Source organism: Caenorhabditis elegans, chromosome IV, assembly GCF_000002985.6.
Source record: "Caenorhabditis elegans chromosome IV".
Lineage (NCBI taxonomy): Eukaryota > Metazoa > Nematoda > Chromadorea > Rhabditida > Rhabditidae > Caenorhabditis > Caenorhabditis elegans.
The window spans coordinates 11,422,478-11,447,608 of record NC_003282.8 but is presented as its reverse complement, the minus strand read 5'-3'; the positions used below and the strand labels follow the sequence as shown (position 1 = coordinate 11,447,608).

The 25,131-nt window shown below is 35.2% G+C and overlaps 2 protein-coding genes and 9 non-coding genes across 19 annotated transcripts; 5 read left to right on the top strand and 6 right to left on the bottom strand.

Moving 5' to 3' along the window:
• Positions 1 to 541: 541 nt before the first annotated feature.
• kin-4 (non-specific serine/threonine protein kinase) lies at positions 542 to 21,867 on the bottom strand (the record flags this gene model as incomplete). Of its 9 annotated transcripts, none has more annotated exons than NM_001268622.2 (21): positions 549 to 1,282; positions 1,701 to 1,969; positions 2,039 to 2,824; positions 3,336 to 3,782; positions 3,829 to 3,981; positions 4,027 to 4,178; positions 4,229 to 4,466; positions 4,512 to 4,650; positions 4,703 to 4,855; positions 4,908 to 5,278; positions 5,325 to 5,491; positions 5,539 to 5,752; positions 6,210 to 6,395; positions 7,610 to 7,886; positions 7,937 to 8,115; positions 8,324 to 8,462; positions 9,704 to 10,097; positions 10,839 to 11,067; positions 14,413 to 14,535; positions 16,868 to 17,369; positions 21,809 to 21,867. In NM_001268622.2, 21 exons carry the CDS (start codon positions 21,865 to 21,867, stop codon positions 964 to 966), a joined length of 5,496 nt encoding a protein of 1,831 aa, NP_001255551.1. The 9 variants fall into 9 exon arrangements, with proteins under 9 accessions (NP_001366913.1, NP_001255556.1, NP_001255551.1 ...); NM_001268624.3 differs by having other exon boundaries at positions 964 to 1,282; positions 8,324 to 8,453; NM_001380462.2 differs by lacking the exon at positions 21,809 to 21,867 and having other exon boundaries at positions 542 to 1,282; positions 8,324 to 8,453; positions 16,868 to 17,371.
• Positions 11,799 to 12,008, bottom strand: F22B3.20. The gene has a single exon (NR_056648.1). It is a non-coding gene; the product is annotated as an Unclassified non-coding RNA F22B3.20 (non-coding RNA).
• Positions 11,845 to 12,008, top strand: F22B3.18. The gene has a single exon (NR_056649.1). It is a non-coding gene; the product is annotated as an Unclassified non-coding RNA F22B3.18 (non-coding RNA).
• Positions 13,724 to 13,860, top strand: F22B3.16. The gene has a single exon (NR_056647.1). It is a non-coding gene; the product is annotated as an Unclassified non-coding RNA F22B3.16 (non-coding RNA).
• Positions 13,724 to 13,979, bottom strand: F22B3.17. The gene has a single exon (NR_056646.1). It is a non-coding gene; the product is annotated as an Unclassified non-coding RNA F22B3.17 (non-coding RNA).
• On the top strand, positions 15,811 to 15,957 carry F22B3.15. Its single transcript, NR_056645.1, has one exon. It is a non-coding gene; the product is annotated as an Unclassified non-coding RNA F22B3.15 (non-coding RNA).
• Positions 16,108 to 16,257, top strand: F22B3.12. The gene has a single exon (NR_056644.1). It is a non-coding gene; the product is annotated as an Unclassified non-coding RNA F22B3.12 (non-coding RNA).
• F22B3.21 lies at positions 16,111 to 16,260 on the bottom strand. The gene has a single exon (NR_056643.1). It is a non-coding gene; the product is annotated as an Unclassified non-coding RNA F22B3.21 (non-coding RNA).
• Positions 18,510 to 18,619, bottom strand: F22B3.14. The gene has a single exon (NR_056642.1). It is a non-coding gene; the product is annotated as an Unclassified non-coding RNA F22B3.14 (non-coding RNA).
• 21ur-11997 lies at positions 21,455 to 21,475 on the bottom strand. The gene has a single exon (NR_056641.1).
• An 811-nt stretch (positions 21,868 to 22,678) lies between the features above and the next one.
• F22B3.8 (Tyrosine-protein kinase) lies at positions 22,679 to 24,932 on the top strand. The gene is made up of 10 exons (NM_069759.7): positions 22,679 to 22,729; positions 22,912 to 23,057; positions 23,105 to 23,328; positions 23,476 to 23,669; positions 23,720 to 23,983; positions 24,029 to 24,098; positions 24,158 to 24,303; positions 24,355 to 24,615; positions 24,663 to 24,776; positions 24,820 to 24,932. Exons 1-10 carry the CDS (start codon positions 22,724 to 22,726, stop codon positions 24,886 to 24,888), a joined length of 1,494 nt encoding a protein of 497 aa, NP_502160.4. The 5' UTR covers positions 22,679 to 22,723; the 3' UTR covers positions 24,889 to 24,932.
• The last annotated feature ends 199 nt before the right edge of the window (positions 24,933 to 25,131 follow it).

Here is a 25,131-nt window from a genome sequence, read left to right as displayed (position 1 = left end):
CTCATTTGAAAAATAAATACAACTCGAATCCCAGACAAACAAAATGTGATATTCTAAAATAGCGAGATAATAAACAAAGGAAATATATTTAGATTGAATTTGAGTTCGGCGTGGGAGGCATATATATGTTTTGTTTTCTAAGCAATTCTTGAAAAGTTGGAAAGGACCAGTGAAAATTCAATTTCTGTTTGGTGTCCGAAACGTTGAAAATCACTGAAGCAGAAGATCTTGTTTCATTTTTTTTCTTTACTTTTGAAACTTCGAGAAAATATTTTTTTTAATATGGAAACCTACGTTTTAGGGATTATTTTAAATGTTTGAACAAAAACCGTTCGAATGTTTGTCCGAAATATGGAAGCAGCTAAGCAATTTTTTGAGAAATTAAATAACTAGAGGAAATTGTGTGATTTTTTGTAATAATTTATTCGAATTTCCGATTCTCATCAAAAACGTATTCCAAGAAAATTCGTTTTTGTAGACTTCGAATTCCCAAATTGCACATTTCTCGATTCTTCTTCAAATCCTCTAAATAAAACAAGACTTTTTCTAGATCAATCAATGCTTTCATTTCTTGAACATAACGTAAAGTAGCGGAATTAATTAGGGAAAAAACACGTAGTAGCTTTCTGATTTTTTTTTTGAATTTAATCATAGGCCAAGAAGCCTACTAATTATCAATGGGCGTGGTGCGGGGAAACGGTGGACAGAGCCGGAAGAGAAACTAGAATATAACAGAATGGAAATATTTAGGGAGAAGAAAAATGGTTAGATATATTAAGAACAGATGAAAGAATTATGAAGGAAGAAAATAGTGTAGATAGGTTACAAAATTAGATTGGAAAGGCATTGTGACGTCAAATGACTAGGTTTTAGATTGGAAAGAGAATTTTGGAAAAAGAAGAAATAAGTATTTACAAACATGATTTGTGATAAGAGAAACAAGGCAAGATATAATTATATAATTCATTTTTTCGATCCAGAATCACTATTGTTGTCTTGTTTTGGAAGCAATCGATTCAGTAAGTCCTGAGCTGATTGTGCAGCTGCAGAGAAACCACGCAAATGATGGGTAGTCGGTGGTACGATCATTGAAGTTGTGGTAGTTGGTTGATATGAACGACGTCGAGCACTTAGATTCGGTGACTGTCTAGAAGAAATCAGATCTTGGACGAAGCCGCTGTTGTTTGGAGACGACGAGGTTGCCGGAGTTACAACGCCGTCGGGCCGTGTTGTGTATGAACTCGACGCGGGACGATGGTGAAGATGAGATGGCGATGGACTTCTGAAAATTTCAAAGAACAATTATATTAGTGAGCAGGAAATTTATTACAATTTGAAAAATTCCTTCTTAAAGGCGCATAGTTTTTTTCTTCTTTTTTTTCTTGATCTCGGCGCGCAAAAAAAGTTATGGTAATATTTTTGTTGAATTTTTGCGGAATTTTATGGTTTTCTTTTATTTTTCTGTTAAAATTGTTTTAAATCAGTTTTCAAAGTATACTTCTTTTTCAAAACTACCATAAACTTTTTTACGCGCAAAAACCCATCTAAATAAGTATCATGTGCCTTTAACAAACCATGTCCAAATCTAGTGAAGTTATGATATATTTTCTTATAATTTTTAATGCAGAAAGCAAGTTAATGGACAAGAACGAACACAGAGCATTTATTTAATTTTTATCAAATTAACTTCTAAAACAAACCTCATTCGCGTATCTCTTGCCAAAGGACTAACAGCTATCGACTGTGATTTCTGCTTTACAATGGAAATGCCTGAAGATGTGGCGGCAGGAGAAGAGGTTCCAGAATTTGAAGCAGACGAAGATGGAGACGAAGAGGCCATTCGAGACAGATTGGATGGAGTTGTCGACGGTAATGTGGCAGGAGCAGAAGCTACGGAGGATGTGGAAGCGGGATGGTGGTGATGATGATGGGAATTGGAAGTAGAACGAAGGGAGGAAGGACGGTTTGTCTAAAAAAGGAGAGAATAAGCATTGGGGGAGTAGGGAAACAAAGCAAATATTTGAACTCAAAATCTCACCTCTATCTCATTTACACTTCGTCTGACCATTCCCTGTGATGATGTTGATGGTTCCTGAGAAGCTTCTTGCTGTGAAATCTTCGAAGTTCCTGGGAGATGTGTCAGAATACAACCATCCTGACTTGATGCACTTCTCGGCATGAATGCTTGTTTCTGACTCGAACTTCCCGGAACAATGTCATTTGTTGCTCGCTTTCCAGATAATCGTCTCAAAAGTGCTGATGGTTTACGAGTCTTCTTTTCCAGAGGAACAACTCGTCTCTGTGGACGCTTCGGCTTCTTACGTGCCATTTTTCCAACAGTGCGACGAGCAGCACCTTCACGAATGCTAGTATTTGCTAATGGAACTAGACGAAGAATCAGTTCATTTCCGTTTGCAAGAAGGCGATGCATTAATTGTGGATGCGTCAAGTTGTGAACCGGATGGCCGTTAACATGAGTTATCATGTCTTCTGCCTGCAAATTAGCATGAAATGCTGGACTTCCTTCAACAACTGCAGTAACGATGTGTTCAATTGTGTAGTATTCCGAGTGTTCTCCAAGATATACTCGAACAGATTTCAATGTGAATCCAAATCCGAATGGTCCTTTTCGAATTGTTATTGTCTTTGAAGGAGCTGTAGAAGACGATGCAGCTGAACTGTCATGTGATGTCAATGGATGTTCGTGATGAAGAGGAAGAGGATGTGGAGATCCGACGTCATTTGATGAAGATGCTGAAGATACTGATGCTCCGCCAGGCGACAGTTGTGAGCCAACAGAAGTTGATGGTCCAGAAGGGTACATCTGAAAGATAGTAAATTTATTAAATGAGCTTCGAATAAGTTGTTTTTTAGATATCGCGTATTAAAAAATCTTACCACCAGGGCTGTAGATTTTTCGTTTATCGCTATTATCGTTTTTTGTTGTGTGTTTGGCAAAAAATTGATTTTTCTATCTTGAACTATCTTGAAATGTTGATCATTTTTTCTTCTTTTTAGAAAAATTATAGTTTTCTCATGTTTTTAATTTGATTAAAAATTGAATTTACTTGTTCATCTTCTCTGAAATTTTTTTCCATTTTTCGATTTTCCCTTTTAAAAAATTAAAAATAAATTTTCGATAATACCCTTGATTCTGATATACTGAAAAAGTCAAAACATTTTTGATTTTATAGCTTTTTTAAAAATTACTATTTGAAATTATAAAAAGTGTAATTTTGATTAGGATAATAAATATTACAAAATTTTTCGGTTTTCTGTGTTTTTGACGAAAAAATTTCAGTATTCGAAAATAATACTTTTCTTCGGATTCTTACCACGTAACAAGTTTCTCTAGCAGGTTCGGCTGATTGTGAAGATTGTGATGATGAAATCGATGGAATGACCAGTTGAAGTTGAGATGCTGGTGTTCGACCGGAACTTTGTCGACGGAATCGAACAGTTTCATCAGCACCACCGGATGAGGCAGTTGATACAATTGTTGAATTTCTCGAATCATCCAAATCATCATGATCATCACCGGATCTTGACACTCCAGCTTCTCCTTCGCAAGAAATCGAAAATTTCGGAAGCGGTGATCGCGATCCACGTTCGGCGATAGAAGAACGGGAAGGAGGTTGGAACAAAGGAAGTGATGAAGCATCAATTGAAGAATCAGTTGAAGAAGCAGCAGTAGCGAAACACGTTCCAGAGCCTGTTCCAGATGAGGATGTGGTGGAAACATTGTGGCGTTGAGCCGAAAAGCGACGACGAAGATTCACGGCCTGAAAAATACATTTTTTAAATTAAAATATAGATCCCTATCCTTACTGTGCTTGTATTGTCGTCTCCCACTTTAAACAACTCTGGAGGAGCTTGTCCTGTGGAATAAGATCGCTCTGGACGAGTTTCAGGTCTCGATGACATTGAAACCGAATGAGAACGTTCGATTTCCTTAGCAGCTGCGTTTGCAGTGGAAAGGAGCTGAAAATGTTTCAATTTTTATAAGCGGAAGAGAAATAGACGTACATGTGGAAGATGAGCTGGATCAATGGAAACAATCGAATGACGTGGACTGGCCGTTGAGAATGAATGAAACATCATTGAAGAAGCAGCTGAGGATCCGACAATCTCTTCTTCTCCACAGCTTTCAGCCTCATGATTGTACCGATCCGTTCGTGCTAAACGAATCATAACAAAAATAATTTTAAAATGGAAAACTAATTCTTACTATCAAAATAGCTAGTATCTTCTTCATTATCCAACTGTGGTACGAATTCGGCTTTCTGTCTGAGAAGTGATGTAAAATCTAGAAGAATGAAGAATTCATGAGCCATTAGCTGAGCAGCTCCATTCAGAGTTCCAAGCCGTTCTGCTGGATTTTTTTCGAGTAGTCGTCGACATAAATCTGCGGCTTCAGGCGGCAATGCTTCATCCTCTTCTGGATACTCGACGTCTTCACTTATAACCTTAAAAATATAGAATTTAGACAAATAACTGCAACTTATAGGAACCTTTGAAAATAGTGCTTCTGGAGTTTCACCGAAAAATGGAACAATTCCAACAAGGAACTCGTACAGGATAATTCCGAGAGCCCACCAGTCAACAGGTTTTCCGTAACCTCGACGAAGAATCACTTCAGGTGCAATGTACCTGAATTCATAATTTTAAAATTTGCAGTGAATAAATAATGAATGGTACTTACTCTGGAGTTCCACACAATTGTTTATCTTGAAATTGTTGTGTTTCTACGACCGCATCGTATCCTTCAGCCACAAGAGTCGTTCGATTCATTAAACCAATTTTCGATAGTCCAAAATCTGTCAACTTGATATGACCCATAGCAGTGATAAGGAGACTGAAAAATAAATTTTTAAAATATGAAAAGTTAAAGAAAAACTAAAACTTACTTGTCGGGCTTCAAATCTCGATGAACGATTCCATAAGAATGCAAATATTCGATGGCAAGAATCGTTTCAGCCACATATAATCTGACAAGTTCGACTGGCAGAGTTCCAGCAGATTTCAATAAAGCTGCACAGTCTCCACCTTCAACATATTCCATTAACATGCATAAATATTGTCTTGTTTCAAAAGATCCATAAAATGATACAACGAATGGATTATCTGCCATTGTTAGAATATCTCGTTCCGCGAATACTTGATCCACTTGGTTTCGAAGCATCAAAGTCTGTTTATTCATCTTTTTCAAAGCAAAACGTTGGCGTGTTTCGCGATGACGGACGAGGTACACTGCACCATAAGCTCCATTTGAAACAAGCTGAAATTGAGAATATATATTTATTTGATACTTCAAATAAGCTTACTCGAATTGTATCAAAATCATCCTCGCACGGCGCTCTATTTGTTTCTTGCCATGCACTACCAGCTCCTTTAGCTGAAGTTGTACCGGAAGTCGTTGCGTGAGTATTTTCTGAACTATCTACATGCTCTGTTGAATCTATAAGAGGATCACGGTCGAGACCAAGTTTTCCTGAAACATAATATTTTTTGATAAATCTTTTAAAGATGAATTCTAACCTATAATATACTGTGGTAAATCTGGAACTCTAGCAGTTCCACTACCAAGTTGTTCTCTCACAACTCCTTCAGCTTCTTCCAGGAGATGATAAAACTCGTCGGGGTCGAATTCGAGGCACTCAAGTAGCCTTGCGGGTCGGGATACTATCATTAAAAGTTTCTTTACAAGTTTTGATAGGTATTCCAGAGATTCAGGGGAGGTCTTCATTTGAGCCTGGAAACAAAATTACATTGTAAAAATAAATGTTTTTTCCTAAGTTATACTTATTTCTGAGCTTTTTCATAAAACATGTCACTACAAAAAATTTAGATGCATTTGAGACTGTTGTTTTTTTGGTTTTTTTGGCAAAAATGAATTTTTTGGTTTTTTCGATCCAAAAAACAAAAACAAACTGTTTTGCAAGAATGTTGATTTCTAGTCGGGAAAAGGTTAAAAAATGAAACTTTGATTTTTTGAAATGGTATTTAGTGATAGGCAAACAATCTGCAAGGTTTCTGGAGAACTCTATTTTGAAAAATTTTTTTAAAGTGTTTTTATGAATTTTTTTACAGAATAGTCTCGAGTCGAAACTCGACACAGCAAACATTTTTTTTGTGTTTTTGGTGCCAAAATACCAAAAAAGTCCCAACCCTGCCTACCACTTAATAATTTTTCTTGAAAATGCGCATACCTCATTCAAAGTCTCTTCAAGTCGTTGACTCATCTCACAAAAATATGAACATGTAATAAGATCGTCTTTTGATTTTCCCAAACAATCCAAAGCAATCTCAACAATCTGATGATGCAGGAATCGAGTTGCTCCGTCACCAATCAAACGAAGAAGACTTCTGTCAGCATATGATTCAGCTTCAAGAACCTGGAAAATGAATTATTGGAACTTGAAAGACATATTTTCTGCAAAAAAAGATAAACAATTGGGTCACAAGACATGATTTCAGCTGTGTTGACACACACAAAAATAACAATAAGTTCCTTGAAAATTTTTGAAAAACGAACAAAGCAAACAGATGGGAGCCGTGTGTTCTGCCTTTCCACCTGTCCAATTTTTCAACTGACAGTACAAATCAAAAACCAAAAAAAAATTCGAAAAATTGAATCTTGAGAACCCGCAAAATAAGAAAAAGTGTTTCATTCCTATACTTTTTTCGCCAAAAAGCAGCCGCCAATTCCTCAGAAAGCTAATCAATCAAAAAGGGTTCTTTCGAACGATAGAAGAAAACGAGTGAGGTCGTTTTTCATTTGGAAGTACCTTGAAAAATTATACGTTTTTTTGGGAAAAAAATAAAATGCGAAAGTTGTGCGTCGAGTGATAAATGTGTAGCGAAAAATGCAAAAAAAAATTCTTTAACTAACTTTTAAGGAAGAACAAAAAGTTCCAACTGACGGGAAAAAGCGAAAATTGAATTAGTAAGACTTTCCGTTTTTCTCTAAAATTTTGTTACATATTCTATGCGAACCAACAACAAACACAAATAAAACGGAACGAGGCAGACAATTTTGGTGAAAAAGATATATTCAAACGCGAAAATTAGCAATTTTGAGGCAAAAATACGGTACCTGGTCTCGACACGACCTCATAATATTAAATTACAAAGGGCGTTTTATGGATTACTGTAGTTCGTTGTACCAATTTTTTTTCATTTTTTTAATTTTGAATTATTGCTTTTCTCTGATTACTAACGTTGAAAAGGGAAATAATACCAAAAATGAAAATAATAAAAAAAAATTGAAGAAAATTGCTAAAAGCGAGGAGTGGAAACTACAGTACTCCTTAAATTTCCACGACTCGCTAATTAGCAATTTCTTTAATTTTTCTTTTGGTTTAATTATCTACACATTCGGTGAATTATTTTTTTTCAGATTTAGTTATCAGTTAAAAAGTATTTAAAAAAATTTCAAGGAAAATCGAGAAAAAATTTGAAACAACGAACATTGTTTGAATTTTATTTTATGCGGTCGTGTCGAGACCGGGTACCGTATTTTTGTGCCATAAATCTCATAAATCGGAAATTTTCGTGCGTAATACCAGAATTTACTCTTATCTCAAGTTTTATTAATTTCTCAACATACCGTAGACCGTCGACTCCTCATAACAGCCTCTTCAACACTATCTTTTGCTTTCAATCCACTGCTACTTCCTGATTGTCTTGCAGACAAGTCATCAACACGATCCGTGTCATCTCGTGCAGATTGCTGAGAAATTCCGCCACTCAGTGGACCATTTTCAGCAACAAAAGCGTTTAGACGTTCTTCCATTTGTAATTTTGCACGTGGAAATCGTTCTTTATAGACACTCGTTCGATTCACCATTTCGATATTATACTCGTTGAGGAATTTCATTGGACTTCTGAAAATGTGATTGTTTTAAATATTAAAAATTATTTTCCTGTAACATACGTCAAACTGCGACTTCTTGGTCTATTTAAAAATGCATTTTGAGCAGCCGCTTGTTGATGTGATGCCATATCATCATAGGAATCATTGCTATCAAATCTCGATGAATTCTGTCGAACGGGTCCAGATATTCGTGTTTGATCCAACATTTCACCAATTTGTTCAGAAGATGAATATTGACTCTGTAGTGAACGATATCGAAATTTAGCGAGTAAAGGTCTTTGGAACAAGCTATTGTGCCTCATTACAAATATTTCGTTTGAATAAAATCTATATTATGTACGACTTTCAATACGACAAGAATGGCGGACAGTCAGAAAATTATTGCTTTCTGATTCGAAAATTGTATTCTTTCTTGAAACTACAAAAAAAAATAGAATGAAAACTCACTGAAACGCCCGAATTGCTTCCAGTTCCAGGTGTGCCGTATCCACTTGTTGATGGAAGTGAAGCAAGTGACCAACGACGAGTATCTTGGACAGGAGCCATCAGAGAACTTCCATTACGGGCAGAATACGTTCTGCAAACACTTGGAAAATTTGTTAGATGTTTTATTTGTAATGTAACATTATAGGAGTAGGAACTGATTTTTTTGGATTTTTTAAAATTATAATGAAAATTTTTTATGGCCGTTCACAATTTAAAAAATGCCTAATTCAACTTTTCCGTGTAGCAGCTGTCGCAAATTGATTTTTAATTGATTATTTTTCTTACTTTGCTCATTTTTGTCATTAATCTCACATTATTTGATTGAATTTGGTAAATTAATGTAAAATGGATATCAATTTCCACAGGACAACAGGTGTGACACGGAAAATTATATTAAAATCGGTCTTTTGAGTCTAATGAAGACATTTTCGATCGGTTAATTCTTTTTTAAAATATTTTCAGATAAAAGTTACGATTGGGGAGACAGTTGAGAATAAAATTAGCCAAATTTTTTAAATAAGAAAATGTCGGAGATCTCATTTATGAGAATTATCAACAGCGTTTTTTTCGTAGAAAACAAGTAAATGGGTATTCGTCATATTAATCCTACAAGTAAAAAAAAACAACAGCGGAACTCTTTTCAATCTTGTAGACTAGTTGAACAAAACAAAAAGTGAGAGTTGTTTTGAAAAAGAGAACAAAACAGAAAAAAAAGTCACAAGATTCGAAAATTCGCACTCTTCGCCAAGGGAGAGGCCTGTTTGTCGATATCGAAAAGTTTGTTGACATCTAGTCAGTTAACTTCCTATGAAAATACTTTTATTTTCCAACACACATGCTGTCAATAGACAGTCAATTCCCAGTATCGCTTTCGAGTTTTGTTTTTATTCAGTTACACTAAAATATTCTAAAAGAGAACATATTTTTCTGACAGAATTAGATTATATTTCAGTGAACAAATTTGACAATAACTACAAACGGGCGTGCGTCTTTAAAGAGTACTGTAACTTCAAACTTTTGCCGCTTTTTAATTTTCATCGATTTTTTATCGGTTTTCGTTTGAAAAAAAAAGATTTATTAAAAAAGTCTTTAACTAATCGTGAGAAAAACTATGAAAATTCCAAAACAACGACGTTTTGAAAATTTAATTACAGTAATCTTTCAAGGCACAAGTCCGTTTATATCTAACTGTATTTTTGGAGCAAAAATCGGCAAATAGGGATATAGTTTTTCAGAAAAAAAAAATTAAATAAGATTCAAATCTTTAAATCCAGTGGATAAAAAATTCAATGAGTTCATGGCTAATCTCTCTTGAAAAAATTTCAAAGAGAACAACATTACCTCAAAGTGATCGTTCCACTATGAACTGAACTCCCTGAACTGCTTGGTCCAGCTCCAGCAGCTCCAAAATTGTGTGATGATGACGTAGACCTTTGTGGTACTCGCATCGGAGATCTGCATCTTTGCAATGTAACTGGTGATGTTGAAGAATGTAGTGATGGACGATTTGCTGGTGATCGATTAGCAGATGAAGTAGAAAAAGATGAAAGAGCAGTCGTTGATGATTTTGTAGCTGGATGCAATGATGATGTAGATGTATTAAAGCTATTCGTTGAGCTACTTGACAATTGAGGATCCGAATGACCCAGTGATGATCGGACTCGGCAGAGATTTGTCATTGAAGCACTTGTCCAACCTGTCGAGGCTGCTGTTTGACCAGGCTCTGTTTCGACGCCTGAAATATTGAAAATAAAAATTAATAAGCTAGGAAACTCGTGGAAATGTCAAATTTTAAAATTGGATTCCCCTTAACGTTTTTTAGAAAGAAAAAACAGATGGCAAAAACACAAGAGACTTCTACTCAAAAATTCTCTAATTTTCAGTTTTTTTTCTGTGTTCGGAAGATTATGAAAAATTGATGATCTTTCTTGGCATTCTCGCTTCATGGTTTTTGAACAAAAGACGAGTGAATAATCTGGAGAACACGTGGGATTGTTCTTTCTGTTTTTCGATCAATGATTCATCGTCTTGATGATTTTATTGAGAAATTTTCAAATTTCAAAATTTTTTTTCGAAAAAAGTGAGCGAAAACAACGAAAAAATCATAACATCACACTCGAAATTATAGAAAGAGTGCGATTTTGGTCAAAATGTCAAGTTTTCCAAAAATATCGTTCAAACTAAACTTTTTCGAATTAATATAAAAAATATAGGAAAGTGGTGATTCAAAATGATACTGGTTTTTGTATAGTGAATTCTTTTGGCAAAATGCGACTTTCCGGCACTATTTTAGGTTTTTTTTTAAACTTTTCAGCAAAAAAGGGTATTATTTTCAGATTCAATAAAAATGTTTCCTATATTTTTTAAAATTGATTTTCGATTGAAAAAGTAAAATAGTCATACTGAAATTACCAGTTTAAAAATTAACTTTTTAAATATAATTTTTATTAAAAAAAAAGCAATCATAAATTCCTACCATGAATAGCCATGGTCCTTCGTCGATTTCTTTTCAATAATCTTTCAACATTACTGTTACTATCTGATGAATCATTACCACCACCTCCTTGTGGCCTATGAAATGATCTTCTCGGGGGTATCATCAGACTTCCACTTCCTTTCCAAACGAGACCTGATGCTGAGGAAGTGCAGGCGAAAAGACAGACTCCTGCAGCTTGAGCACCAGTGTCACTTTCCGAATCGGAATTCTGAAACAAAAATTTTTGTTTTAATAGTAGCTTGATGTGAAACTAAGGATTTATGATGCAAGAAGACGAATGTTCCAGTCTTCGTTGAATAAGAGTGGAACGACGAAAATAACAGGAAATAAATTAAAAACGCGGGTGACGACGAGGAGAGCTACACGGAACAACGTTTTCAACGGATGTTTGGCTTTTAAGAAAATGGAGAGCTTTGTTTGGAGAAACTGGTTTTATGGCTTTCAGTCTAGAATTCCATGGAAAAAACGAGGAGTTTCAGTGAGAAAATTTTCGAATGACTCTGAATTCTAGAGTCGAGAAAAAAGGACGGACAGAAAGTCAAGATTTGCATCTATCTCTTGCTTACTAACTGGCCAAAGTTCTTTTAATGCAACTGACATTTCTTTTTTCTCTTTTTTCCCCTCTTATTTTGCTCTTTTGCCATGACATGCTTATTTGGAGAAAACAGAGAAGAAAGTTTAAAAATAGTTGGTTAGAAGGGAATGTAAATTGTGAAAATAGGATGGAAATAATAATAAAAAATAATCCAATTATTGGTTGACGTACTATACTCGAGCAGTTTTCTTGTGTTAGCAGATTATCCTTTCCTATACAACGATTCATAATCCTATATACTCATATGATTTGGTTATTTAAATCCATTTTCAGAGACAAAACACTTCTCACATCAGCTGTGAAAAAAGATGAGTACAGGATTAATTTCCGTTATTCCGTCCAAACATGGCCTGTCGACTACCCAACAGCACCATCATCATCAACATTTCTCAAATTTGAGATCAATAATGGAATAATGTGGATGTTGGGCGCGAAATGAGGGAGCTCCCGAAGCACACACAAATGTGATGAGGGTGTCTACGCATTTTTAATTAGGACAACGGCGACAACGACGACGAAGACATTTCCTTGGGGGACCAATCAGTTTGCGTGTGCGTGTGAGGAAAAGAGTAACAAAAGTTTTCCGGTTTAGCAATGTTTTCTTTTCGGCATGAGCAGCTAACAGTTTCAAAGAAACAAAAAACATTCTTAACGGATATCCATATTTGAAACATAGAATCCAGTTAAATCCTAAACCTGGAGCAATTATCTTGATCACAAAAACATTCCAAAAATTATTAACATTTTAAAGCTGAAAACATGATTATAGCGATTGGGAACAAGAATAAACAAGGCATATTATTAACAGAGGTGTGTTATTATGAGCACCTATTTTTTTTGAAAATAGTGTTTTTATAAATATAGTGGCATTCAGTGAGACAAAGAGTACTAGTACATTATAGTTCTTAATTAAAAAAAAATCGGAGATCAACAAAACTCTTTTCCGGGGATAATGCAAAGCATCAAAAAATCAGAAAAAAAAGTTAGGAGGCATCACAAACCGGAAAAGAAACGGAAGTACACGTGGGAAATTGTCAACCCCCGGTTTATGCAGTGCTGAAAACGTGCTATAGGGAAATGAGATCAAGAAGGATTTTTTTGGAAATGAATCATTCAAGGGAATATAAATTTTTTGAAAACTTAAATTTAAAGTTTGCAACCGTATAAAATTTAACCTCAATATAAACAGCGAGTTTTGCGAATTCTATTTATCAAGTAAAAAAAAGTGGAATCGAGTTATTTTACAAGGCAATCAAATAGATTTCAGGAAAACAGGAAGTTGAACAACTCTTCAACTTCAAGAGAACGACAACCCGAAAAAATGACTGGTATTGCGTTCCGGGTCATAAAATGTCAATGTCGAGAGAGATAAGAAAGTGGGTGAAAGTGAGGAGAATTGAGTCAACCAAAGAGGCTAATCAGCTATGAATGTCGTCGAAAAAGAGTGCAATTGTATTGTTTCGATGAAATATATCAAAATTTTGGCCGAAAGACCAGAAGCCTAGCTTTTTGGAGGAAAATAAACTAAATTTACGAGAAGAAAGAGACGAGATAATCGACTTTTGAATGACAAATTCGTTGCGTCTATGGGGGGCCAGCAAGCAAAAAATATCGAATTTCCTTCCATCTCCACGGAATTGGCATTTGTTTTTGAGACTTACAGCGGCGATGTGATAAATTTTGTGAATTTCTTGGAGTATTATTTCTAAAAGGTTTTACAAAAAGTAGAAAATGTGTGAGAATTTGCAAAGTCCGTGGGGAAATAGATTCAATCATTCTAAATATTATGAAAGCGAAAACCAATAATTGCATGTGAAGTTTCGCCGTTCAGACCGCGATTTTTCCGCATTTTCTGCTTCAATTCACAACGGAAGCTTTTCGTTTTTATTGATTTCCCTTTTACTCAATTGAAAGACTTTTAGATTCGACACTGTTGAATTAAAAATGAATGATTCTATAATTAAGCTTACTCGGGAACAGAAATCTCAATTAAATTCAACTAATCATCAAAAAGCAGCTGATAAATTAGAATCAAACGTTGGAAGTTTTAAAAAATGAAAGAAAACGCAGTTTTTATATTTAAAAAAAGCTTGAAAATAAAGGATTTAATGAATTAAAAAATAAAAAGAGAAGCTCAATTAGAGTAGCTCAATGAGAGTTAGAGATAGTTTTCAATGCGGGAAACACAGACAATAATCGAGAAGTGCGCCAGCGAACCATTGGCGCGTTTCTCGTGCACTTTTCTGTTTTCATTGCCAAGTCCTCGGGGCACTTGAGAGAACTCTTTCTCGCCTCTTTTTTCGCCCAAAATATCATCACTTTTCTCAATGTGTGTGTGTGCAAATCCTCAAAAGTGTGTATTATCGATTTTTGACAACTCTTAACACGAGCACCGAGGATAACCATCTTTTTTCGATACTTGAAATCGAGAAGAAATGGTCAAATCTTAGTCTTTTTACGACAGCACTTGCACAACTTTGCAAGTAGTTCTTCAGATAAAAAGATTTTAAACAGAACACATTATTAGAGAGAACAATGAAATGTCTTGTGTATCAGATTTTCAAATCTTCACACCGTGATCTAAAAAATACTTGTAATCAGCCATTTTTGTTTCGACTAACAAAAAAACATAACATTTTGAGCTATTTAAATCCATTCCATGTCTCAGATTTCGGAAAAAAATCTGATTTATCTTGAAACTAAAATTATCTTAAAAAACTGAAAATAAAAAAGATTTGTATCGAAAAACGCGGAGAGACTGCTACAAAAACTGCGACGACTATGAGATATTCTTGCAAGAGTGACGAATTTGAGCCAATTATCAATTCAACTAAATAGCTAGAGCTCTTTCAATAATGAACACAATTTAAAGTGGTTTGATATGTATAAGTCAGGATCAAATATAAAGTGTTCAAAAGAGCAATCAAATGAGTCACAAATATGAAAGAAAACACTTACATGGTGAGTGCGAAACGTCGGTGACATTGACATTGTTGGAGACATCGAACGTATCGGCCGCGACAAGACTGGAGAGAAGACGATTGGTGGTACATTGATACAATCAGACGAAGAACGGTTGCTCTGAAAATTAAACAATTTTATTTTAAATGATAGAACTTTCCTATTAAAATAATTTAAACATGTTTCATAACAAATAATTTGAAAATAAAAATAATACAATAATAACCAACTCACTTGTCTAAGCATGTTCGTTCGACTAAACAATATCTAACAATTTCCAGAATGTTACACCCAAAAATGTGAGGGATATTGTGTAGAGGAGCAGGTGTCTGTCCCGTAATTAGTTTTTCGTTATGCCTTTTGGAAAAAAAGCAGAACGAAAACAAACTTTTATAAAACGATTCTGTTCGGTTGCTCAACTTTTTTATTGACACATTACCAAAAACATGACTACTTTTCAAACTGAAATTCTTACTTTTTTCAGAACGTAAGTTTTGTAAATTTTGTAAATAGTGGTTGCCATAAAACTAGAGATAGTGCACCTTAAAAAATGGTATTCATTACAAACTAATCTAACCCTTCCATGATAGGCAGGCACGTATTGGAATGCACGTGCCTACCACCTTCCTTCCTGCCTACGTGCCTATATGTCACTAGCGCCGTGTTGTGAAATTTTGTGCGTGCAGGCAAGAATTTATTGAATATTTGAATTCTTTAAAGGATAATAAAATTGATGGAATGGGGCTGAATTCAAAATAAACCCAAAAATATTGTGAAAGATTCCAAAATCCAAAGCTTTAAAAAAACTAGATTTTTCAGCTCTTTTTTTGCTTTTTCGAAAGTTCTTTTAAAATCGGAAGCCAAGCCTACTGTTGAACCATTAAGATTGATTCAAAAGTGGGCGGAGCAAAACGCTGATTGGTTTTGCAGTTCTTGTTTTGGAGGAAATTCAAATTGGGGGATCAGTCAGAGTTGGAAAATCACGGTTATTAAGAGCTGATATTTTCCGTCTTCATTTATGGAATTTTTTTGAAAACTTAGGGGTACAAAATTTTTGTAGTGAGAAAAGTTATAGAAAAGCTCTCACCTTCCTAGGCTTGAAGTACTGCATTTTGAAGCTCCTTTTGGAAAAAAAGGAGGATCAGAGTGAAATCATCGAGTTACTATAGAAAGTGTACAATCATTTCGAGGCCTTTGAACATTGAAAGAAAGAACTGTACAATTGTTCTTTCTTCTTCTCCTTCTCCTTCTCCTTCTCCTCCTCCTTCTTCTCTTTTTCGGGACAGAAAGAACGAAGGAAAATGAAGACGGGGCGGTGCGGTTTTTCTTGTCCCTAATATATTACACTCTTCCCCTTTTTAGTATTCCTCCCTTTTTCCCTTTAGTTTCCATATCTCTTTCTTTTATTCACTACTAATTTACTTAATTTGACACTAATATGCCTGATAATGTGGAAGACAGAGAGACATGGAGAGAGGACAACTGAAATGTCTCCATTTTTCACAATTGGACATTTCAATGTTGTTGTCCGACCCCGAGTTGTCGGGATCTCGTCGAGACGTCTAGGAATTGAATTACAGTTATTGCATTTGTCAAACACTTTTGGTGAATATTATTAAATGGAATGTGTCATAGCTGAACACTTTTCCCTAGCAGACACTTTTATAGCATGGAACAAAAAAGGGGAACCTTAGGATATTGTAGACCTTTTCATAAAGGTGTCACGATTAGGCATAAGGTTCTCGCCTGGATTACGCCTTTCCGGGCGAAAGTCGTTATTAGGTCGAGGGAAGAGGCGGATTGGTGGCGCCTCCGTCACGCCTCGACCGGGTAAAACCGCTGATCAAGGTTCGTTGTCTAGACTATAATAGCTATAGTTATCTGATAGCTACTAGTATACCGTAATTCCTCTATTAGTTTTGCATAAAATACTAATTTTCAATTGGTTCTTAAACACATATTGTCTAACATTTCATCAAATAATTGAACGGTTTTCAAGCCCTACCCAGAAAATGGCAAATTCGCAAAAGTTTCCACAAAACGTTTATGGTTCAACAAAAGCAGTGCAAGACTATTAGAGTCTGCAATATTAATACAAAAAATACAGCAATTTTAATTATCAGCTGCATCGGTTCACAGTGACATCACTTTCCCGTATTTGCGCCAGTCTTTGTTTGAAATAATTGCATGTTCACAAATAACTGTGATATCACAGTTTTTAGCTGACATTATTCCAAAATACAACTTTTTTAAAATAAAATCAGAAGGAACAAGTGTTTGGATCTAATAATAAAACATACCATATGTTTCTGTTACTACTTCTCAATTGGAAGCAATTCTAATTGGGACATTACGGTATTCAGAGCCTTTTTTGGAATAATGATTAAAATGAAACTTGTGCAACAAAGTCCGGAGAACACAGTCATGTGACACAAATTTAGTAAAAGCTTACCAATGCACTTTTTGATCTTCTAGGACTTGGTTCATTTGGTGGTGTTTCATTGTCATCACTGGAATACTTCATAGTGCTCCACATCGGCGATAATAAATTCTGATAACTCGATGACATTGGAATAGTTATTGAGCTATTCGTGTCTGACATTGTCGACGCAAAACTTGTTCTTCGATCAGGCGGAGGCGAAGAAAGAAATCGAGATGGCAAGTTATTTCCAAAAAGGAAAGCTCCGCCTCCTCGAAACTCTGGAGAGTTGTCATCGGCTTGTCCTCCGGGTACTTGAAGATAATGCATTCGTGGTTCATCATTTACCCGATAGTCACCCAATGGACTAGGTGATAGAAATGGTGGACTCGGTGGATCTAATGATATTCTGATTTGTGATAACTGTTCGGATAATCTTTTGAGACGTGGAGATCGTTGTGGTGATAATGATGTGCGGTAAGTGGAAGTAGGCTGCATACTGAAGCGGCGATAAGGATGAAGATATGATTTTGGTCTGAAAAAAGGTGACTTGATATTTTCAGATAGATTTTAAAGAAAAACAACGAGAGTTGGAGGAAGTTTTAAATTTTGTTCAAAACATTATAAAAGTAACGAAAATTCTAAAACTGAAGGTTTGTATTTGACCTGATGTGAGAAATTTCAAATTTTGGGAGATGCAAAAAGTATGGTCACAAATCAGGTAAGTCTGGTAGGTAGGCATGCCTACAGGCGCCTGCTTCACACCTATGATGTTTCGTGTACGCAGTTTATCTGTTAACTGTTCGTAACCAAGGGTGGGCAAACTTTTTCAAAGTCAAGAAATCAAGAAAAGCCATTTCAAAAAGTCAAGAAATCAAGAAAAATCAAATGTCTCCAGTTAATATTTTTGAACAAAATGAAAGGAAAGAGTTGAATTTCTCAAGAAGATCTTAGTTTTAACTAAGTTTCTGAAACTGATAAAAAAACTTTTTTTCAGAAAAACTGAAAACCCACTTTTTTGTGCTAAATTTCGAGTAAAAAATTTTCTTGATTTCTTGACACAATTAATCAAGAAATCAAGAAACAAGAACTATTGACATAATGTCAAAAAATCAAGAAATTCAATAAATCAATGCCCGCCCCTGTTCGTAATGCACTTTGGCAGTAGGCGTAGGTCGCCGTTTAGACATACAGTTTCTATGTGAAAGGTTTTATTGAAGTAAGATAATGACAAAACATCTTCTCATTTTCTGTACTTTTGAATACAAGCCGAATATATGTGGAAGAACTACTCAAATATGCGGAATACGGTAGTTTGGCATTTCGACATAGGATAAACCTATGAAAACCATCAATCAGAGTTAACAGCTCTTGTCACAGCTTCTCTCTTTATTGTCCATTGTATTTTGAACCTATTAGACCTTAGTTCAAAAGTTAACTTCAAAAATCGAAAAATATAATCTAACTTCACCTAGGATCTTCAGTCTGCTACTCTCCTTGACAACAAATTGAGAATCACCTAGTCTAGACTAGATCAACCCGAACAGCCATAAAATGTGTTAAGGACCAGGAAGAAGGTTAAAAAAACGAATCTTAGACTCTGAGCTCTTACTATGTTGGCCTCACGCTTGAAATGAGCCCTGAGAGTCGAGTCTTTGGAGAGAGAAAGAGCACAAGGCTTTATTGCTTTTTTTGAGCTGCTCTCACATGTGTCCCCTTCTCCAGAGGCTTCTGTGCATCTACACATATTTCCATTTCAAATCGCCGTGTCGTCGTCGTCGTAGCAGTAGAAACAGCGCATTTCTTCGTCAAATCGAAACTCAATTTCCTGCTTTTCTTGTTTGAATGTTTTTATTTTCATTTTGACAAGTTGAACACTACGAAACAAAATGGGAATATGTTTCGGCGTTTTGTAAATGTCAGGTTGTATTTACTAAGGATCCAAAAGAAAACTTGGAATAATCTGAAGGTTTTGTCGGAACCTTTAAGTTAAAACTAACTTGATGATACTCATAAAAATTCTAATTCCTAAAATTCAACGGAAGACGCCATTCCTCCTCATATTTGGGCGATGTCGCTTCTTTCAGCCTCTTCAACGATCTCCTCGCGCCGTGGTTCTCAGCCAAGTGTAAATATTCTCAATTTTTAGTTCATAAAAATCTAGAAAAATCAAAAAGCTAACTTGAATACTTAAATGGATGTTCTCTTTTCTCTTTCTAATCTACTTTCATCATTCAATTTGATATGACATTCCCTAATGCATAGTGATATTTGAATGAACGAGACAATTAGAAGAACACCCAATTGATTCAATTTTATACTTTAAGGGTTTGAATTTCTTTCAAGACAACAAAAGAAACAAAATTAAAAAGGAGAGAATGAGAAAGTAGGGCTTGCTGATGTAAACTTTTCTTAAAATTAAAATTGAGCATTGCACCTGCCAACTGATACGCAAGAAGAAACTTATTCGAGCTAAAAAAGGCATTCGAGCAGAAAATGCATTTTATTCATCTCTGAATATCATATTAAATTGTTAAATTGTTTGATAGCGGAAACGAATATGAATCGGAAATGAGATGATTCCATACTCTTCGAACAATTTATTCACGTTATTTTTAGAGGAGGAAGAGGAGGAAGCTTGATAGTTCAAAGGGTATTTCAAAGAGGCATTCTGTCTGGAAGCTTTGAATTTTCAAAATCAATGACTAATCGATATTTCAATTTTTTAACCTCCTTGATTTACAACAATCGTTCTATCGGTGAACCAAATTCAGTTAACACAAACCATTGATTTTAAAGTTTCAAAGATTTTTGTTTTCCTTTAGTAGAGAAAAAATCAAAGAATTCAAGTATGTTGCCATCAATTTTCAGTAAAAAAGTGGCAAACAAAATTTGAAGAGCTAGGTGCATTTCTACAACAATTTTTAAGTCCTAATTTTCAAAGTTTAAAGTCTTATTCTTTGATTTTTATTTTGAATTTCATTGATAATGTTCAAAGTATTTCCAGTGAGTCATTTTGGCAGAAAGAAGAACATTCTCCGAGCATGAAGCCATGTTGATCAGATAAATGACGCGAGTCAAGTGCAAAAGATTATTGTGTTATACTTTTTTATTTGATACTGAAAATTGTAACCTTTTCAACTGAGAGATTGGTTAAATGTACCTGTGTTTCAGAAATATTTTAAACCTATGCTCGGAGAATGCTTGACATTTTTTTCAAAATAAGTTCTGATAAAGAGCTTTCGATAAGAATTCAACAAGCATCTGCTGGCGGATGTACATAGGAGAGGGAGAAAAAAGAATACTCATAAAAATACATTTAGAATTGCACAAAAAAGTTGAGTTTGGAAAAATTTTAATTCGAAAAATACCCAAACCACAGAACAGGTACTACTTTTGTAGCGAAACTATATGACTTCCATGGCAGTAAGTCCAATATTTTTAAAGAATAAATAATTGGCATAACTTTTAGAAAACAAGAGGCATTTAGACTGCGAAAGTGTATTGCACTTCAAAATTTGAAGCAATTTATTATCTTAATTTTTCTGAAATCGGACAAGAAAAGAAGAAGTGAAAGGAGGCAAAAAAGACGAAGCTGAGCCAATCGATGGCCAAATTTTTTAGAACGACAACGACTGAAGACGACTTAAAAATATGAGCATACGGATAAACAGGGAGATTAACTGGCATCCGCCAACAGATTCACCATGCAAAGGATTAACTGTCAACTATAACATTTCTTTTATTTTCTCCTTTTTATAGAAAATATATTTATTCACTATTTCATCCAGGTTCGTCCGTTGACGTACTACAGCTATGCAACCAGATTTATTCGAATAAAAAGAATATCGTGATCTTCACAATGAAGCTCGTATTTCTATTTCAAAAACTTGACTCATTTTTAAGTAGTGATGAGATGCAATAACATTAAAATTTAGGTGCTTACGTAATAACCGGGCCAATCGGAAACAAGACGAAATCTAAAACGAACGCATTTGCAAAGTCGAGCTACTGGCTACTAGTGAAGATTTTTAATTTACATCGAGTTGAAAAATAAAGATAAAATAATAAAAATAAAGATGTTTATGATCCATGTTCTTGATTAGGATACATATTATAATACTTCGGAAATGACATACATACATAGGTATGCATACAAGAAGCAATATCGCTTCATTAACAAACTATCCTAGATCATAATTTAAAGAAAAATGTTACACTTTCAGTAATTGGACTTTGTCTCAATTTTTCTCTATTTAATGTATCCTGGCATACAAAGCGTATTATAGAAAAACCGTTTCCGAAAAATTTTAGTTTTTCAGATATTTCGAAAACAATTCGATTTTTGCAAAAATATATTAACATTTTGACCATTTTCCTTTTTTTTCAGAGAAAACATTTCATGTTTTTTCTCATCAAAATGAACAACTTTTGGTAATTTTTTAGTTTTTTTGTTAATTTTCTAAAAAAATTTTTCTTTAACTATAGAAAAAAAATAAAGAATATTGAAATAATTTTAGCGGTTTTGGAAAAAAAAAACATTATCTGCATCGAAATTCGACATAAAAAATATTTGCAAATAAAATTTTCAACTTATTCTTGATAACTTAAAAGCTTAATTACATGGACAATAATATGCAATTGATTTATAATTAAATTGAAAGTTAAAAATAAAAGAATAAAACAGTTAGAACAAATTCTACCATCATGACTTTTACAGAAACTTTGACACGAAAAAACAAAAAACCACAATAAAACGCTGTTCTCTATTATTTCCGCTTTCATCGAACGAAGAAGAAAATCATCCGACAATCGGCAATTCTATGCACGCAAAACATAAAAAGAACTGACAGAGACATGTGCAAAGAGATTTTTTTTAGGGGGAGATTTCTATTGCAATGAGAGAGATAATATCTTGTTTTATAGGTTGCATTTTTACTTTTTTCGGTTTGGTAAGATACACTCAGAACTCACTTTTCTGTTGCATTACTTGGGCTCTTCTTTTGATACATAACGACTCCAAAATTGAGCATTTGATTCTGAAACTATAGAAAAAAAAAAAGATTGGCTAGAAACAAAAATAAAAAGTTAGATTGGAGTTTTTGGAGGGAAACGTTGAGTAGGCGAAACGCCGGAGCTTATCAATCACTATGGGCAGTTGAGTGGAGAGAGATTTGTGATGTGAATAAAATTATAAATAAATTGAAAGTATTTCTGATCCTCTCACTCTCTCTTTCTTTCCTGTTCTCAACATTCACCTCTACTAATCCCCTTTTTCCAGCTCATCACAAGGTTGCTCTTCGTTTTCTGATTTTGTGTGCTCATGGATTACTGTAACATTTCTAGATTTAGATAATGGTAAAGTGTATGGTGAATGGTGACATATCCGAAAACATGAAACTTGAAAATATTAATCTAGTTAAATACTTCTGCCGTTGACATTTGAGACCAGCTATTATAATAATCTCCTTTTTTCCACTCTATAAGCAACAATTTTCAATATTTTGACATCCTGTGAATTGCAAAAAATGAATATATTTTCTAAGGGGTTCGATAGTAGACATGAATTTTTCAGACGTGCTCGCCTGCCTGCTTGCCGCTGATGAAAGGTTTGATAGGAAGATGCTAAATTATGGCAGGAGTAGGAAGTTGTTCCTAACTGTCGAGCAGTGACTTTGCACTTTGTTGTCAGGAAAATTTGGTTTAACCGTTAATCCTTCAGATGAAGTTTGATTCCTGGAAGTTTTCTGAATTTGAGTTGTATCACTGTCTGTATGTTTAAATACATAAACTCCCGTGAAAAAAATTGAAAAAAAAAACAAATACGACGAGGCAAACTTATTTATTTCCCAATATAATTTTACTCAAAATCGTCGTAAAATTTTTGCAATGAAGGTGAGTTGGAGTGCGGGAGTTCGAGCCTGCCTGTACCTGGCTACGCGTCTACCTGAAAATAAAATAAGACATCAGAAATTCTAGAATAAGTTTCCTGCAATGGGTCGCCTGTAGTATGATTATTTAAAAAAAAGACAAATTCGGTATTCCTGGTATAGTAAAATGTAATTTTCAATTTTCAGAAATCTGAGAAAAAAGAATGTAAGAGTGAAACGACCGAAAAGACTGAAAGGACAACAGATGGCAGCAGTATTTCAAACTCAGTTATGATCAATTTTCCGGACGACTCAATGTATCAAAATGTAGAAAAAACTAAAAGCGTTGGAAGGTGAGCAACTTTATCCCAAATATCCCAAAACACTTTTTAATTTCCAGAGTAACTAATGAAATGATTGACAATTATTTATTGAGATACCAATTTTTCCATGGTTTTGTGCTCCAAGAGCTACAACTGATCTTGTTGAAGACGAACGGAGACTTTCTCCTGAGATTGTCGCATCAACCAGAGAAGAATGCGAAGAAGCCGACGACTCCGGACAAAAGTGCCACTGATCCGATTCCACTGACTCGTGTCATTCTTGTTCTGTCCGTCAATATCAGTTTGTTTTATTTTTTGTTTTTTTAACTTCCTAGCAGCTTGGAAACTTATTCAATGAACTTCTCATAAGTTGTCAAGCTGTTGCGGGGAACTTGCCCTCACTGTTCGTTGAAAAACTCTAGATTTTACAATTATGTTCCCTATTCAGCACAAAAAACCGGCACCACACGAAGTTTCTATGGGGATCTGGAGGATGTGAAGAAAGAGAACATGGATATGCATTTGTTTATTGAAGAAACCGCCGGCAAATGGACCTCGTTTTATATTGAGCGGCGATTCAAGTTTCCGACTATTGATGAGCTTATCAACTACTATAAGGTCAACCCGATTTGCTATCACAATGTATGTTTGAGTGCTTTTCTAGCCATTTCCAGACGGTCTTTAATTTTCAGACACGTGTATTCTTGAAACGCCCTATCGTGCTACAAGACTGGGAGCTCCGGGCAGAAGGAATTGATATGACTCCAAAGAAGTTGGGAGAAGGTGCCTTTGGAATAGTCTACTTGGGACGATGGGCACAACCGTTTAGTGTGGATCAGAAGGAGTTTCATAAGTGGTGTGACGTGGCAGTCAAGACGGTGAAAAACGACGATTCGAGGGCGGCTCTTTTGGAAGTGATGCACGAAGCAAGGTTGCAGCTACAGTTGAGACATAAGGTGAGACGATAGATTGAAAATTTAGGCAGAGAAAAATAATTTCAGAATGTTCTCGCATTCCGCGGAGTTTTCCTCCTCAAGAAGCCGATTATGTTGGTCTCCGAGTTTTGTGAAAGTTAGTGGAGTGTTTAGAAAAATTATTTGAAAACCATTTTCCATATGGCTCATTGAAAGACTATCTGCAAAAGAGCAAAGTGAGCGTGGATGAGAAGCTCCGGTTTTGCCTTGGCTCGTCGTGTGGGCTCGAGTACATTCACTTCAAAGGGCTCATTCACCGTGACTTGGCGACTCGGAACATTTTGGTTTCAGCGGATAAGACGGTATTTTTTATATTTTAAAGTTTAACATCGTTTATAATCGAATAATTTAAGCCAAAGATTGCCGATTTCGGTTTGGCAAAGCACGCGAGCTCCTACAAAATGCGAAAAGCCACGAAGATCCCTGTCAGGTACCTTGCTCCAGAGACGTTGAGCTCATTCGTCTATTCCACCAAAACCGATGTCTACACGTTTGGTCTTGTCATCTGGGAAATATTTGCAAACGGACAGGAGCCATATATGAAAGCTCAACCACACCAAGAATGTGTTGCTCCAAAAAATACGCAACTCAGAGGACGTCATATTAAGGAGCTGGTTAGTTCTTTATCTTGATATTTGTTGTAATTGCTTGAAAAGTTCAGATCAGGAAGGAGCTGTTCGTGAAATTCAACCAAGAGGCACCAGTTGCTCTTCAACAATATGTGGCTGCAAAGCTGTTCGTAGTTGATGATAAGAAAAGACCCGATATGCCCGAGGTAGGTGTAACTTCTAATAGTAGTGCACCATATGATGTTTCAGGTATCAACGTTCCTGGGCGACATGTTGAAGGTGGACTTGACAAAGATGAGATACTCGTACAAGATGTAGTTACAAAAATTGATCTACTTGGTGTTTTAAGTTTTAAATAAATTATTTCGACTTGGCACAATATTGAAAACTTGCTCCAAAAAACATTTTTCGGTTTTCGAATAGTTAAAAAAAAAATTTTCTTGAGACTACCTTGAGACTGCCGGTCCGAACGGCAATTACCGCCCACCCCTGATACAAATTCTATACAATTGGGCTCTCAACGAACGACTAACATTTCTTTTTCAGCTTTTAAAAAATAAC

Bases quoted from the DNA above. Each gene is read 5' to 3' on its own strand.
- F22B3.8 (NM_069759.7), top strand. The intron at 23,670-23,719 runs GTATGTTTGAGT...TTTAATTTTCAG, and splicing joins ACCCGATTTGCTATCACAAT to ACACGTGTATTCTTGAAACG. The intron at 24,616-24,662 runs GTTAGTTCTTTA...TGAAAAGTTCAG, and splicing joins GACGTCATATTAAGGAGCTG to ATCAGGAAGGAGCTGTTCGT.